The following is a 17,656-nucleotide window of genomic DNA, read 5'->3' as shown; positions in this document are numbered from 1 at the left end:
ATCCTTCTACCCACGCTAATATCTATATGCCAACTTCTGCATAATCCTATAGAGAAAACAAGGAAATGGGAACAAACAGGCTACTATTCCAACAAATCTTTTTTGGTTTTTGGTGACTCAGTAGAAAGTTAACAAGAAGAGAATTTCAATCATCATCAAAATTGCTTTGGATGTAATCAAAGATTGAACCCTGGTTTATGTGCCAGGGCTTATCAGAAATTAACTCCTGGAGATATGTATATCCAATAATGGACGAGATGCAGTTTAATTAAAATAGAGATTCCCGAGTCTGTCAAAATAAAACATTCAAGGGAAAAAAGGAGGCTCAAATGTACCATGGATGGCCTATAATACAGATGAAGGAGAAAGAAAATGTGAAGTTTTTGTCTGATGATTTATTCGTACACAGAAGCAAACAGAAAAGCAAGGCTATTCTTATAAATATAGAAAACACATTTATTGTATTAATACGCTCCAATAAAAGCACTTTGTTTTTAAAAAAGTAAAAAGCATAATTTTGAACCTGAACACAAAACTGTTTGATGTTACAGATCTGATTTATGCCATGAGGACTGTAATATGAAAACAGTTGCCAAACATTTCTTCGGTTTTTTAAACTGTAAACAGCTGCAATGTGATAAATGTTTTTTATAAGTTCATAAAATTAAATTTAATTGTGCTTTTCTTTCCAGTTCTGTAGTCAGCCACTGTAGCTGTTATCTCTGTGGAGATAAATTTTACTTGCAGTTCCACTTTACTTTCTTTGTTTCTTTAAGGATCATGTAGTAGAACTTTAACTGAAGCTACTTCTTCTACCCCCCAAACATCTACGTATTTTGGATCTTTGCTTTCAATCCTAATGAAACTAATGGTTATCATTTTATGACTTAGATCTGACACATTAAGGACATACCCCTCGGTTTCATCCCAGCCCACATAACATCTGTGTGTTTCTTCTCTTGTTTATGTTTAAACTCATCAAACCTTTCTAACGTGTCTACGCCATAAGTAAAGCGACTTTTCCTATGGATTTTTTCCAACCTCTACAGCTCCTTTAAGGATCACTTCCTGGGGTCTAACAGGACACAGGATTTTAAATTCTTCACTAAGCTGTTCATTAATGCGCTGCCGCAGTATTTTACTTTCTGCGAACCCCCCCACTATGAGAATGTAGCCAATGTTCCAATTTTCTTTTAATATTTCTTTAAGACTCTCGATGATGCCCTGAAGACTCTCATCATATAAAGATCTCAGTTTCTCTCTGGAGATTATGATGGTTCCTTCATCCCAGGAAGCTCCTCGTCCTGACTCAAAGTACGTTTCCAAGTCTTCCTTTTTCTCGATAATTTGCCCCAGATTATCTGTACATTGGATCTCAAAATCCTCATCTACATGTTTGACAGAAATAAAATCATACATTATCTTCTGAACTTCACTGGGATAATTTTCTTCATATTCATCCCAGACTCCGTCACAGAATATTTCTTTGAGAAACTCTTTGAACTTTCTCTCCACAGTTTGTCCTGCGATATCGTTTCCAGATGCTTTGTGCAGCTCCTTTAAGGCTCCTCCTTCCAGGACTTCATGAACAGTGATGTCAATAGTTCCTCCTGAAACCCACAAAATGTGATAAAACGTTCCATATATTGTAGATCATTGTTAGTCTTCTACAACAATACTGTCACTATTATTAAATGTTTTACTATAGACTGTATCAGATTTACAGACACTTACCTCCACAATCAACAATAATATACTGAGTTCCTGGAGTTTGATCCAGTGAGACACTAATGTGGTTCTGTGTGATGAAACCATCTGATGGAAGCTTCTTACACCAGACTGAAGCAGCTTCTGGTTCCAGTGCAATCACCAGTTTTTTCTCATCTCCTTCTGTTACAATTCCTGCCTGGAAGAGAAATATAATATAATGAATGCTGAACATTTCAGAACGCCATTGGTTTCTGTAAAACCTGATGATACCTGAGTTGCAGCTTCTCTCACAAACGTTTTTGCTGACTCATTCCAGATGGCAGGAACCGTCAGAACCCAGGTGAAGTTAGCGGGAGTAAATTTTGTACCTGCTGTGTTGGCATTGATTGTTTTCAGTGCGTCATCATTCAGAAATCTCAGGGATTCAGAGAAAACCTTCAGAGCCGTCATTTCCTTATCATTTTCTGCTTTAATCTTAAGGTTCTTGTTAAGATCCTGGAAGATCACAATTATATAAAAAATATTTATTAAACCTGTATAAAATTGAAACTAATATAAAACAACCCAATGCAGTATTTTGGGGTACTTTTTTGGTGACATTGTAAAATTCTTAAAAAACTTTAATGCTTTGTTACTTTACATATGTTATTGTACTGTAATTAAACTATAACCCCAAACCTGACAAATACACTGGTTTTACTTCCTGGTTTGTTAGCTGGCCAGATTTTTCTCTTTCCCTTTTTTTTCTATTCTTACTATAACTATGAACATAGTTTTGGTTTTACACTGGGAACTACTCTTTAACAACAATATGAAAATTATTTAAAGCTGTAATTTTCAGCTGCAAAAATGTTTTCACTTCATCTACTCTACTAACAATCAGTAGCAAATAATTACATTTTATATATACTTATTATTTTACTTAAGTCACCATGAGATTCTTTTTAGTATGTGGAAAATTTAAGATTGGAGACCTTCAGTCAGCATACATACGAGGGCCCCAAATGAGGTAAATGAGGGAAAACAATACGAGCCCAAAAGGTTTGGTTGGTGGTTTCCATGGTGGCCCTACCTGGGTTTACCCAGATAGAAAATCTACCTGGGAAATTGATCCCACATATGTATGTTGATACACTAACTATCATACCTTCCCATTTAGTACTTGCATATATATCTTACCCAACATCTGTTGGGAGAGGCTCCACTCCTACCTCAGTTACTCTGAACAGGAAAAACAATCATTAACAATATTTAAATCTTCACTTACTTTATTGTACAGGGCCATCTTGAATTCTCCAAAGAAATAATGTTTCTTTGCTTCTTCTCCTCTCATTTTGATGTATGCTGTTTTGGCTTCATAACCAAACTTCAGAAATTCTCCATTTTGATCAAACAAGATGCAGGTTGGAGTCTTTGGGGTGTCCAGTCGTTGTTCTGCTCCCCATCTCTTTAAAATGGGATCACTTTCTTTCTCTCCGGTTGAGATATTGTAGGCATATCCACTGTAAGCAGTACCAAAGTCTATGGCTATAACATAGGAGTCACTCATTGTAGAATCATGTTCTGCAAGTCAGGATGAAAACCAAAATACCAGTGGGAACGCTAACAACTCTTTTTTTTACTCTGAACTCCACCTCCCTGGAGCTGTTTATCTGCTCAGACAGGAAAGGTTGGTTTCACATACAACAGCGTCAGTCTAACTTTTAAAAGAGGTTTATATGCTCAGGTTAATTTGACATTTGTATTGGTCACACTATGTTTTTATAAATATCACTTGTGATGTTGTGAGACTGTTATTAAGAGATTAGATAAGTCCAGAATTGTTGAAGAATAAAACTTTCACTGTGTTTATACAAATTTACTTAATACACCTTGTTTACTGCACTTTAAAGTATCCTGTCTGTTGCATCTACTGTTAGTGCTGGAATGTGAAGTTTGAAACTCGTCCCCAGGGGATCATGATACAACAGAAAATATATATTTCGCACTGTTTTGTTAGTAGATCAAGGGCCTGCAATGCTCAGTACTGAGAACCCAAATTTGATTCTAATAAGTGACTACAGAGGAACAGCTCAATCTTTGGTAGGATTCTACTCGGTTTGTTTTCTTCCTGTATTGACCAAGATGATTAATGCTATTAATAAATAGTTTTAATTTTATTTGGAGACACAAAAATCATCATATATAAAAAGATGAGCTGACTAACCCATAAACTTATGAAGTAGGTGGAGGAAATGCAATATACTTTGAAATTATAAATGGTATTTTAATTATTTATTTTTTCTCTAGCTCTCTGTGAAGGCGGACTCTTTTTTTCTCTCCTCCCTTTCCTGCCCTGCTGGATTTGTTTTTCTGTTGTCTTTTACTCTTTTTTTGGAGCCTTTCTTTGCACATCTTACAAATCTACAAATTATGGATCTGGATCACTGGTCACTCAATACAATTGACATGACGCCGGCTCCGCCCCCATGCTGACACAGAGCAATCCTCCCCAATCATTCCAGGGCATTTGTCAGCAACTGACCAATCAGCGTTCCAAGTACAGTACTCCGACAATATTGACAGTATCTACCATATAAAACACGCTGCAGTCACAGAGATTTTGAGGAAAATAATAGATCATCACGGTCCAACTTGTCAGTGGTTAGTGTGCAATCCCAACAGCCATCATCCAGAACATACAGAGGGCCCAATACAATTTATTACATTTCCAAAATCAAAAAGGAGTCTGGAATAACGCAAGAAATGGATCATGGTCTGCAGCCGACCTCATGTCCATTTGAATGAAACTGATGGATGGGAACTACATCGTTAGTCAGCACCACGAAGGTAACTGGTAGTAATTACCTTCAGTAACGATTCTTACTGATAACTCTGTGCTAACGACTCACAACTCAGTTAAATTAAAACAACAATATTAACATCTAATCATTTCCAGATCAATAAGTGAAGGTAGTTATACTGGATTTTATGCGTGTAGATTCCAATGGTACCTCTATGGCATCATGAGAACAGACTGCGCTAACTGCTATATTGGCATTTAAACACCGTTTCTTACTATTGTTTATTTCTAAGCATTTTCCTGAAGGCAGATTTTCACAAGCCGGTATTATTTCAGTAATTACTCACCCATTTTGTCCCGCAGCGTTCACACTTACATCCAATCAGACTTTTTCTCCCTCATTTGTCCTCTTGGTCTTTATCGTTGATTTCTCCTTTATTTCCCGCTAATAACATTACAGATCTGACGTAGGACTAGTTACAGAATTTTCTTGCCCGCCGTCTTTGCCTCAGCATTGGTTTATAAGGCAAAATTGACTTAAAAAATGTCTAGGGTAACGCATTCAGGTCCGTTAGTCTGCCTTAATAACAGTGTGGCTGTCGGAGGACTGCTCGAAGGACTTACCCAGCGAGGTACATTTATTTATTCATGATAACAGAATTTCTGCTGTTTGGAGCTTGCGTGTACCTGACATATTGACAAATTTGTGACAGACTTTGCTGAACTACCGAACACTCAGACTGACATACTGTGGGACAGAGACGCATTTGGATGTGAGTGTTGGGGAGACTCTGGATTCCCCCGGAGGAGCTGGAACAAGTGGCTGGGCAGAGGGAAGTCTGGGCCTCGGTTCTTAGGCTGCTACCCTCGCAAATCGACTCCAGATCAGCGGAAGAAGATAGATGGATGGATGGATGGATGATAATTTTTCATCAATTTTAACTGGATATCTTTCCCATAGAGTTTTGATTCCATTATATTTTAAAAGAAAAAAAATACGACAGTAACAAAATGCTTAATACTGAGGCTCTGAAGGCCTCACCTTTTGCCTCACCATTGGACACAATCTTCAGGAAGCAACATTAATGAACAGAAAACAGAGCACAAGAAATAAGTTTAAAAACAAAAGAATAGCACAGTCGGCAAGATCATAACAAAAGTAATGAATAATCCAGAAGTGATCAGAATGGAAACCAATAGAAAACAAACAACCAGCAGATTATGACACAACAATTGTCACAGAATAATTATAGGACACTGATTGTCATTAAATCCAATGAAGATAAAAGAAGATAGTTGCAGAATTCTTACATGGTGAATATTGTCAAAACCTTTAAAGTTTAGGAAACAAAGATCAGTTTGATAACTCTTCTTTATTACTGTGCTGTAAAACAAACAAATTCCCCTCGAGGAAGTTTCTGGTTTGATTGACAGAGACTACTCAGGAAACGCAAAGAATAATAAAACAGGAGTGGCAGAAACCAGTTCAGCAGATCCAACACACCCACACACAGATATTTCCTTCTCATCTTTGACAAACCCTGGTGAAAAATAAGTATACTAAGCATGTTAAAGTTTAGCATACTTGAGGACTTGAAGCCAGACTAATCATCAGTATACTTGAAGTGTTATTTTGGAACAACTAATTTTGTACTTAGTGTATTTTAATAGTAATTCAATTGTAGAAGAGCACAATTTAAAGTGTACTAAGTGTACTGTCACTTGTTTTCTGGAACAACTATGACTTATTTTCACTTGTTTTTTGGAGGAATTTAAAGATGCCTAAACCCATGGAGAATATATAATAAAGAAATGATACACAGACTCAAATTCCTTTTGCTCATAGCCAAAAAATGGGAAGAAATTTAATGCTCATCTGCGGAACCAAAACGTCACATTTATATTGTTACAGAAATCCAAAATCTCTCGACTTCTGTTTCTGACATCAGTTTTTTAGAGTCTCAGCTGTACTGGTGTGTATTGGGAAGCTTTGACCAATGCCGTTACTGCCCTTCATTTATGTAGAAATTCTGGCTCCGTTTTACACTGGATGTGTATTTGGAAGTTCTGAGAATTAGGAGTTGACCTCCTGGAATCAAATCTGCTCCATCAGAAGAACTATTAGACAAGTTGTAATTTCCTTATCTGTCCAAACAGAGGTTCCTTCCCAAGTCTTGGGCCCTGGCCCAGTTCCTTTGCAGGCAAGCAGGAGAAAAGACAGGTGCCAGAACTTCCTTGCACAACAGCTTAAAACTAACATCTTTCCTCTCTTTAGTGATTGTTATTCCACATCTCTAAATCTGAATTCCTTTCTGACTTCTAGGTCAGATTGACCCAGTCCATTTGACACAGTACATTTCTTTTAGGTTAAAACATATCTTAGTGCAAACCAGCAAAACAGCGTAATTTTTAACTTTTAATATTATATTATATTCCTCTACACAACTAAAGCTATACTTTGTATACTTTAGTGGCGGTTCATCCTCAGAACTGGTTGGTGATCCGGTGGAGCCAGAGCCTCTTCTGAGACAGGAAAGTCTAGGTTTTCTAAACCTGACCTCTGGCTTCCTCTTTCATCTTCATTTGCTTAGAGTGCAAAAATATGTTGAAGATAAAAACAATGATGAACGAGTTATAACAACACCCTCACAATATCAAAGTCTCTCTGGCATACTGAGCTTAATTAAAACCAGGCTAAGTTTATGAAGAAAATTATATTAAGTCACAACAAACAGACACTCCATGCAGTTATAACATGAAGCTGGATGATTGTACCAATTTAAGTATGTTTGAAATACACTTAACTATTTTTTCCACCTGGGTACCTTGTAATTACTCTACTGTTATACGTACAACACAAATGTTTTGGTTCTATAGACACTGATTTGAATTGAATTGAACTGAATGAATATTTCATGTGCATCAAGCTTTCAGCTCCTGATATCCAAATTTAGGATATCCACGAAGTGGGATCCTTCACATAGGCTCCCATGTGAAAGGATGGCCTTTACTTGGATGTTCGTCCTTTTCCTTTCAGAAAATTGATGACCTACTTGCAGGGGGTTTGTTGGTCTCCTTGAAGTCCACATTGTAATCTCATGGAGTTCTGTCAAAATACGCAAAGAGTCTACAAATAAGCTGATCACATTTAAACTAATTGATAATGACACATCTGACACTTTTTGCAATTAGTCTAACTGCCACCTACAGTTTCATTCATTTGAAATTAACTAAAGAGCCACATTTTTAAGATGAAAATAAAAGGGCAAATTCAAAATTAGTCAAAAGCAGCTAATTAGAACCCAGACCTCAGAGGGTTAAAAGAACAGGTGAATATGTTAAGGGAAGTTTGTAGGAGGACCGCAAACAGAGAAATTCAATAATAGGGAGTAATAATGACAACAAATAAAACTTATAATAAGAAAGAGCTGGACATAAAACTAAGATGGGCGCAATGGAAGAAACCAGCACTAAACAACAGAAACCAAGGAACGTAAATACTGAGAAAAGTGTGACATGGAAACCAGGTGAGTCTAATCAAGGAATGCAGAATGACAACGTAGAACCGCAAAACTGAGTGAAGGACTAATACATTCTAAAGATTACTATTTATTAGGGAGAGAACTAAACAAAATACACTGCTCAAAAAAATAAAGGGAACACTCAAATAACACATCCTAGATCTGAATGAAAGAAATATTCTCATTGAATACTTTGTTCTGTACAAAGTTGAATGTGCCGACAACAAAATCACACAAAAATCATCAATGGAAATCAAATTTATTAACCAATGGAGGCCTGGATTTGGAGCCACACACAAAATTAAAGTGAAATAACACTACACGCTGATCCAACTTTAATGTAATGTCCTTAAAACAAGTCAAAATGAGGCTCAGTATTGTATGTGGCCTCCACGTGCCTGTATGACCTCCCTACAACGCCTGGGCATGCTCCTGATGAGGTGGCGGATCGTCTCCTGAGGGATCTCCTCCCAGACCTGGACTAAAGCATCCGCCAACTCCTGGACAGTCTGTGGTGCAACGTGACGTTGGTGGATGGAGCGAGACATGATGTCCCAGATGTGCTCAATCAGATTCAGGTCTGGGGAACGGGCTGGCCAGTCCATAGCTTCAATGCCTTCATCTTGCAGGAACTGCTGACACACTCCAGCCACATGAGGTCTAGCATTGTCCTGCATTAGGAGGAACCCAGGGCCAACTGCACCAGCATATGGTCTCACAAGGGGTCTGAGGATCTCATCTAGGTACCTAATGGCAGTCAGGCTACCTCTGGTGAGCACATGGAGTGCTGTGCGGCCCTCCAAAGAAATGCCACCCCACACCATTACTGACCCACTGCCAAACCGGTCATGCTGAAGGATGTTGCAGGCAGCAGACCGCTCTCCACGGCGTCTCCAGACTCTGTCACGTCTGTCACATGTGCTCAGTGTGAACCTGCTTTCATCTGTGAAGAGCACAAGGCGCCAGTGGTGAATTTGCCAATCCTGGTGTTCTCTGGCAAATGCCAAGCGTCCTGCACGGTGTTGGGCTGTGAGCACAACCCCCATCTGTGGACGTCGGGCCCTCATACCATCCTCATGGAGTCGGTTTCTAACCGTTTGTGCAGACACATGCACATTTGTGGCCTGCTGGAGGTCATTTTGCAGGGCTCTGGCAGTGCTCCTCCTGTTCCTTCTTGCACAAAGGTAGCGGTCCTGCTGCTGGATTGTTGCCCTCCTACGGCCTCCTCCACGTCTCCTGGTGTACTGGCCTGTCTCCTGGTAGCGCCTCCAGCCTCTGGACACTACGCTGACAGACACAGCAAACCTTCTTGCCACAGCTCGCATTGATGTGCCATTCTGGATGAGCTGCACTACCTGAGCCACTTGTGTGGGTTGTGGAGTCCGTCTCATGCTACCACGAGTGTGAAAGCACCACCAACATTCAAAACTGACCAAAACATCAGCCAGACAGCATAGCTACTGAGAAGTGGTCTGTGGTCCCAACTGCAGAACCACTCCTTTATTGAGTGTGTCTTGCTAATTGCCAATAATTTCCACCTGTTGTCTATTCCATTTGCACAACAGCAAGTGAAATTGATTGTTAATCAGTGTTGCTTCCTAAGTGGACAGTTTGATTTCACAGAAGTTTGATTTACTTGGAGTTATATTGTGTTGTTTAAGTGTTCCCTTTATTTTTTGAGCAGTGTATAAAGACTCCACAAACCTAAAGATAAAAAAAATATAAACCAAAATTAACAGAGAACAAGAAAAAAGTTAAAAAAAAACAACAACAACCTTGAAACAAAGAAATTAACCTAGATGGAAAGACCTTGACAACAATAATGCACAACCTAAAATGATCAGAATGGGAAAAATGGAAATCAAACACCACTGGATCACAAGAGAAAAACTGTCACAGAATAATTACAGTATATTGAAAGGCACTAAAGACAATGAAGATAAAATAAGATGGTTGCAGAATTTGGGAACTAAAGGTGTTTCCTAAAACTTACGGGGTGAATTTTGTCTACAGATAAAACTGTTAAAGTTAAGAAAACAAATATCAGTTTGATGACTCTCCTTTGTCACTGTTCTGAAAAACACTTTTTACCCTCAGGTGAGTTCTCTGGAAATGCAAAGAACAAGGAAAGAATGCCAGAAACCGGATCAGCAGGTCCAACACATCCACACTCTGCTGTTTCCTTCTCATCTTTGCCAAACCTGATATCAGCTCTAAAGTTTCTCCATGAAACTAGTCTTTAGCTAAGATTATTTTTTACATGTGATCAAAAAGGGTAACACATTTCTGGAACAACATTTCTTTAAATCCATAAAAAAGAGACTCCTTTTGATAACAGAATGAAATATGTTTAACACTGATGCATGGCTGTAGAAAATACAGGCTCTACATATCCAAAATAAGTTTAGGTTATTATTTTTAATCATTCAGAGACATTTTTATAAATTACTTCTCCTCAAAACAAATTCGGTTGTGAACTGTCTTGATCAGAGGTGTCAAATTCCAGTCCTCAAGGGCCGCTGTCCTGCAGTTTTTACATGTGCCAAAGGTACAAAACACTGGAATGAAATGGCTTAATTACCTCCTCCTTGTGTAGATAAGTTCTCTAGAGCCTTGCTAATGACCTAATTACTCTATTCAGATGTGGTGCAGGAGAGGCACATCTAAAAGTTGCAGGGCAGTGGCCCTCCAGGACTGGAGTTTGAGACCTGTGGTCTTGATAGTGGCCTGTTTCCTGATATTTCATGGCACTTAGTGTATTTTTTGGACTATAAGGCACACATAAAATCCCTATATTTGCAAAAAAATCGGGAATGCGCCTTATATTCCGGTGCTCCTTAACAGTGTACCGTGTGTTTTATTACGACTTTGGTAAGCGACGAAGCCACTCCCCTTGATTGTCTAAGCATAATCGCTGCTGGTCAGAGACCTCGTGGAGTCAGCTTTCTATGCTGTCTAGACAGACTTGTTTTGGGGTGGCAAACCACTTTTTCTGATATGAAAAATGGCACCTGTTAAGAGTCATGCTTACGACCTGGATTTCAAACTCAAGGCCATCAGCCACGCAGTACAACATGGGAATAGAGCAGCTGCGAAACAATTCAACATTAATGAATCAATGGTATGGATGTGGAGGAAACAAGAAGATGACCTGTTAAATTCTGACACTGAAGACGAGGAATTTGATGGATTCGTAGAAGATGAATGATTGAAAAAGCGAGTGTACTTTTTTGTGTAATATTGACAGTTATTGTTAATGATTTGAATAAAGTCTGACCTATCCGACTACTGTATTTTGTTTCGCTTTATGCGTCTTATAATCCGGTGCGTCTTATATATGAAAATAGATCTGCTCACTGATACTGCGTCTTATAATCTGGTGCGCCTTATAGTCCGAAAAATAAGTTACTATAGAATAGCTGGAGGATTGAGGTCATTGTGATTGATGATAAATCACGTTCTTACCAAAGACCAGCTGTGTATTAATGAAAATACCACCTATAACTTACATCAGTTAATGCAGCAGAGTGTTGCATGTATATAAGATAGATAAGATAAGATAAATCTTTATTATCATTGTCACAAGGACAATGACAATGTGTATATTTTGCATGTATATTTACTTGCTCATTATTTTGACAAGTTGTCTGAATGGCACCATTTTATGTGAACTTTAAAAAGCATTACCTAGCTGTTAATACTTTGAATACAACATGCAACTGCTGTCGAGTTACATAGATGCAGCCACATAAAGAAAAAAAGGTGCAGGAAATATTGGTGGGGACTGTCGCCTTCATGCCAGAGTTGGTGGGGACATGTCTACACCAGACCTTCAGGAAGTTACACCTATGTATATGGATATTATTGAACATTTTTACAAGGCAGTCTCTGTGCTGTGGTGACAATGGAAACAAGACTGGAAGGAGTCAAAGGACGAGGAACAAGGAACACAGGTGGGTTTAAATACACAGGGAAACAATCAGGAGAAACAAGGAACAGGTGTTATTAATTAAGGGGTAGAGGGGACAACATAGAGACTCCACAGACACAGAAACCTAAAATAAACACACAGAAAAACTCAAATCACTACACCAATGAAGTTTATTTCACACTTCAGGTTGCAACAAAACACAATACAAACCATTTTTTACAGTGAAACACTTAACTGTTTTTTTTTTCACTCATCCATACTGCTTCCATTGCCCCCCACCCCCTGCAATGGCACTGTGCCCCCCTAGGGGGCGCGCCCCACACTTTGGGAACCACTGAAGGAATACAAGACTTAAAACACACAAATACATGCACACACATTACAAGGTAGCCTCCGTGTGAATCAATGACTAGTAAAACATAATAGCTAATAATCAATAAATGTATGTAAATGTAATAAAGACGTGGATAATCCCTTTGTCAAAACCAAACTTCTAAAAGAAACTTGTCACCAATGCGCCATTGGCATAATTGGGATGGAGGCAAAAGACAAGGGGGCAAAAGTTTTCCAAATATCATGGTTGGAACAAGGTGTGAGGATATGTGTGTTTTTGGTTAATTTAGACCACATGCAGTGGCGCAAAAAGTGAGTATGCACCGTATGCAACGCATACTTGCACTAGAGGGGGCGCAAAAACGATGTGGGGAATTTTTTTTCTAATCAGCATTTTATGTACTTAACAGCTGTTTGTGTGTGAAATGATCAATAACAGAGGAACAGCACTGATTAGGCCCTCCTACCAGCCGCTCTCCCCTCTCATACAGGTAGCTTGGGCAGCGTCCCATTGAGAACACACTGAGGTGTATTTGTTTTCTTTTAAATTTGAATTGTGGTAATGCCTCGACAACAGGGAGCTAAAGATGGGGCGGCAAAAAAAAAACTCTGGGGCACAAAATAGAAAATGGAAGAGGGGGAGGGATAAAGATGTTGGAGAGACGAAGAAAAGCTTTTCAAAGTGACTGAAAGACAGTAGGTAAGTAATGTCAGTGTATCAACAAGAGAGTGTCTGGTAGAGACACTTATCACACACATCTCAATAATAATTGTAATAATAATCACCAAAACAAAACACAGGAAATATTAAGGTCAAATAAATTGCAGGACCTAAATAGAACCCCCCTCCCCAAACCCCACGAACTGACCCTGTTGTCATGGTTGCTTAGAGACGGAGCCGCGGTGAGCTGCTATCAACCCACGTCTTTCTAAAATGTCCACCCGATGCTACACCATCCTTAGAAGCAAAACCTCTGGCATAAATACAGATGGTAGTGGGAAGACACACATTCCAGGCTAAACAATTACAGTGAAACCCATGACATGTTCGCATACTCCTCAGAAAGTATGTAGTTGCGCCCCTGACCCCATGTTATTGTTTTCAGCTGTGTCTCGTTCCCCTGATTATCTCCTCTCCTCATACTCACCTGTGTCTGTGTTTTCCCGTCGGACCCTTGTCGAGTATTATCGTACGTTATAGTTTTCTTGTGTCATTGTCCTCGCTGCGTTGCCCCTGTGTCATCTCTTCTAGTGCTACCCGTGTCTGGATTTCTGTTCACTGTTTGTTCATTAAAACCATAATTTTCCACTACAACCTGGGTCCACCGCATCTAATCCTTACCACCCAACTAACCATTTTATGACACAAGGTTTAGTAATACATTGCAGCAAACAAAAGACAAAGATAAAAGCAAAGTTACAGAACACAGAAAACAGGTTTCTGCTATATAATATACTCAAATCAATATGTTCTTCGTTTTCTAAAAGTGAAAAGTAAAAATGTGAACCTGAACACAAAACAAGCTGATAGTCATTACAAATAAGATAAAACCATTAAGGTCTGTGGTATGACATCAACCTTCCACTGTAAACCACTGCAGTGTGATATTATAAATGTTTCAGACATTCTTGAACTCAAATTTAAGTGTGCTTTTCTTTCCAGTATTCAAGTCAGTCCCTGTTGCTCTAATCGCTGAGCCAAAATTTAGTTCTATTTTCACTTTACGTTCTTGATTTGTTTTAGAATCACATAGTTTAACTACAAATGAACCTATTTCTTCCACCCCACTATCATCTACATATTCTGGATTTTTTTTTTCAGTCCGAAACAATCTAACACTCATCTGTGTCTGTTTTGGATCTGCTGCATTAAGGAAATGCTCTTTGGTTTCATCCCAGGCTACATCTTGACCTACTTCCAGCAGTATTTTAAAAATGTCCTTACACCACTCTTTTCCATCAGCTATGAGTTTCTTCTCTTGTTTATGTTCAGACTCATCAAACTTTTTTAACACGGCCACCCCATAAGTAAAGCGACTTCTCCGAAATGTCACTATCTTTGGGTTTCTTCCAAACTCTACAGCTCCTCTAAGGATCGCTTCCTGAGGTCTAACAGGACACAGGATTTTATGTTCTCCTCCAAACTGTTCATTAATGTGCTTCTGTAGTATTTTACTTTCTGCGAACCCCCCCACTAAGAGAATGAAGTCAATTTTGAGATTTTTTTCTAATATTTCTTTGAGACTCTTGGTCATGCCTTGAAGACTCTCATCATAGAAAGATCTCAGTTTCTCTCTGGAGATTTTGATGACTCCTTTATTCCAGGAAGCTCCTTGTACTGACTCAAAGAACTTTTCTATGTCTTTCTTTCTCCGGGCCAGTTTCCCCAGATTATATGGACATGGGATCTCAATATCCTCATCTACCTGTTTGAGACGACTAAAATCAAATAGCATTTTCTGAACTTCACTGGGATACGTTTCTTCATATTCATCCCAGACTCCATCAGTGAATATCTCTCTCAGAAACTCTTGGAACTTTCTGTCCACAGTTTGTCCTCCCAGGTTATTCCCAGAGGCTTTGTGCTTCTCCTTTAAGGCTCCTCTTTTCAGGATTTTGTGAACAGTGATGTCAATAGTTCCTCCTGAAACCCACAACATGTGATAAAACTTTCCATATTGTAGATAATTGTTAGTCTTCCACAACACCGTCACTATCATTAAAAGTTTTACTATTGACTGTATCAGATTTACACACACTTACCTCCACAATCAACAATAATAGTCTGAGTTTCTGGAGTCTGATCCAGTGAGACACTATTGTGGTTCTGTGTGATGAAACCATCTGATGGAAGCTTCTTACACCAGACTGAAGCAGCTTCTGGTTCCAGTGCAATCATCAGTTTGTCTTCAGTTCCTTCAGTTATAATTCCTGCCTGGAAGAGAAATATAATATAATCAATGCTGAACATTTCAGAACTTTATTGGTTTCTGTAAAACCTGATGATACCTGAGTTGCAGCTTCTCTCATGAACTGTTTTGCTGACTCATCCCAGATGGTAGGAACCGTCAGAACCCAGGTGAAGTCAGAGGGAGTGAAATTCTGTCCTGGTGCCTTGGAGTTGATTGTTTTCAGTGCGTCATCCTTCAGGAATCTCAGGGACTCAGAGAAAACCTTCAGAGCCGTCATTTCCTCATTATTTGCTGCTTTAATCTTAAAGTTCTTGTTAAGATCCTAGAAAATCACAATTATGAAAAAATGTATTAAACATATGAAATTTAGTTATTTTCAACTTCATTGAAAATGTGTAAAATCATCCAATGTAGTGTTTTTTTTTTGTGTACACAACACTAACAAACACACTGGTTTTACTTCCAGGTTTGTGAAATAGGCAGATTTTACACAGAAAACATTTTTCTAATCTTATTACTTCTATGAACAAATTTTGGCTTTACACTGGGAACACTATAGAAATTACTTTAGACTGTAATTTTCAGCAGCCTACATGTTTTCAGTTCATCTGCTCTGCTAACAATTAACAGCAAGTAATAAAATATCACATATTATGTTTCCTGTGATTTTACTCAACTCACCACAAGCTTCTGTTTTAGTGTGTGGAAAAGACAAGAGTTTAGACCTTACTTAATGTACTAAATAGACTGTGTAACATACATTTTCATTTAGGTCCTACACAGGCATCTTACTCAGTGTCTGTTGGGATAGACTCCACCCCTTCCTCAGTTACCTTGAGCAGTACTCAGAAAATATTAAGAATAAATATTTAAATCTTTACTTACTCTGCCATAGAGGGCCATCTTGAATCCTTCAAAGAAATAATGTTTCTTTGCTTCTTGCCCTTTCATTTTGGTATATGTGTTTTTGGCTTCATGTCCAAACTTCAGAAAATCTTCATTTTGATCAAACAGGATGCAGGTTGAAGTCTTTGGGGTGTCCACTCCTTGTTCTGCTCCCCAACTCTTTAATCTGGGATTACTTTCTTCCTCGCTGGTTGTGATATTGAAGGCATATCCACTGTAAGCAGTACCAAAGTCTATGGCTATAACATAGGAGTCACCCATTGTAGAATCGTGTTCTGCAAGTCAGGATGAAAACCAGAATACCAGTGGGAACGTTAACAACTCTTTTTTTTTATCTGTCAGCTCCTCCTCCCTGGAGCCGTTTATCTGCTCAGACAGGAAAGGTTGGTTTCACATGCAGAAACGTTAGTCAAATTTTTAAAAGAGATTTATATACTCAGATTAATGTATGTCTTTTATTTCTACCACTCATATAATTGTGTATAAATATCACTTATAGACTTGTGATATTGTGAGATTTTTGTTTGGAGATCGAACATCATTAAAGTTCCACAGTGAAAACAAAACTCACTGTGACCATACAATTTGACTGGTCTCTGTGTTAGTAGATCTAGACTTTAGATAGATCTAGGCCATTCTGACTTGGGCTGCTTGCAGGCTCAAATTACCAAGTTGTGTAATTTGATCTTTGTTAGCAATTTTCCTACTTTTCCTCATAAAAACATTATTTACATTAATTATGACATCAACAGCTACACAACATTAGCAGCATGTTAAATAATTTATGGATGTACAATTGCATGTGCAAATGTATAATTATAACTTAATGTGATAAAATAATTTAACAGGGTTCTTTTTAAAAGTTCTAGCATTTGCTACTTTACATAAAAGATGAAGATCAAAAGGTTTTTGTCACCTGCTGGGCCTCTTCTGTTTAGGTGGACTAATTCAGCAGGTCTGGTAAGTTCAGTTTTCAAACTGTTTTATTGAGGATTCAGACATGAAAATTGAAACATCAACAATACAAATTTGTCCTCTTTTTGATGTGAGCATAAAACATAAAGACAATACAAAACAAAACAAAAATGACATAAATAAACAAGGACATTCTCTAGACCAGGCGTGTCCAAAGTCGGTCCTCAAGGGCCTGCATGTTTTTGTTCTCTCCCTGGTTGTAGTAACAACCTTCTCAGCTTGTCAATGTTCTCCTAAGGCCTCTAATGAGCCATCATTGGATCCAGGTGCGTTAAACCAGGGAGAGAACTAAAACACACAGGATGGCGGCCCTCCAGGACCGACTTTGGACACCCCTGCTCTAGACCCTCCTCCCCTTTCCCTAGGACTTAGATCTTATCACACCGAGAAATCAAATTATCTTCAAATAGAGTTATCAATATATTGCCAAAGGGGTTGCCAAGTTCTATTGAATCGCTTTAAGTTATTTGCTAATGAGAAACATATTCTTTCCAGATGAGAGAGCCTTACCAGTTCCTCCAGCCACAATTTAACCGATGGAACCTCTCAACACTAGCTTTTTTCCTATGTTAAAGGCATAAGATAA

General features: G+C 38.5%; 1 protein-coding gene across 5 annotated transcripts; it reads right to left on the bottom strand.

Annotated features, from left to right (window-relative positions):
• Window positions 1-81: 81 nt before the first annotated feature.
• On the bottom strand, window positions 82-16,414 carry LOC114148765 (heat shock 70 kDa protein 12A-like). Of its 5 annotated transcripts, none has more exons than XM_028024253.1 (4): window positions 16,075-16,414; window positions 1,981-2,205; window positions 1,735-1,906; window positions 82-1,610 (listed from the first exon to the last, which is right to left on the bottom strand). In XM_028024253.1, the coding sequence occupies exons 1-4, from the start codon at window positions 16,354-16,356 to the stop codon at window positions 1,024-1,026; spliced, it is 1,266 nt and encodes a 421-aa protein (XP_027880054.1). In that variant the 5' UTR covers window positions 16,357-16,414; the 3' UTR covers window positions 82-1,023. The 5 variants fall into 5 exon arrangements, with proteins under 5 accessions (XP_027880054.1, XP_027880052.1, XP_027880051.1 ...); XM_028024251.1 differs by lacking the exon at window positions 1,981-2,205 and adding an exon at window positions 15,287-15,511 and having other exon boundaries at window positions 16,075-16,413; XM_028024250.1 differs by lacking the exons at window positions 1,735-1,906; window positions 1,981-2,205 and adding exons at window positions 15,041-15,212; window positions 15,287-15,511 and having other exon boundaries at window positions 16,075-16,412.
• Between the last annotated feature and the right edge of the window lie 1,242 nt (window positions 16,415-17,656).

The sequence above is a fragment of the Xiphophorus couchianus genome, chromosome 7, assembly GCF_001444195.1.
Source record: "Xiphophorus couchianus chromosome 7, X_couchianus-1.0, whole genome shotgun sequence".
Lineage (NCBI taxonomy): Eukaryota > Metazoa > Chordata > Actinopteri > Cyprinodontiformes > Poeciliidae > Xiphophorus > Xiphophorus couchianus.
The sequence above is the reverse complement of the archived record's forward strand: the minus strand, read 5'-3'. Positions and strand labels throughout refer to the sequence as shown.

Coding starts and splice junctions, on each gene's coding strand:
- LOC114148765 (XM_028024249.1), bottom strand. CDS start 16,356: ATGGGTGACTCCTATGTTATAGCCATAGACTTTGGTACTGCTTACAGT. Junction 15,213..15,286: donor TGAGAGAAGCTGCAACTCAG/GTATCATCAGGT, acceptor TTTCTCTTCCAG/GCAGGAATTATAACTGAAGG. Junction 14,922..15,040: donor TATTATTGTTGATTGTGGAG/GTAAGTGTGTGT, acceptor TGTGGGTTTCAG/GAGGAACTATTGACATCACT.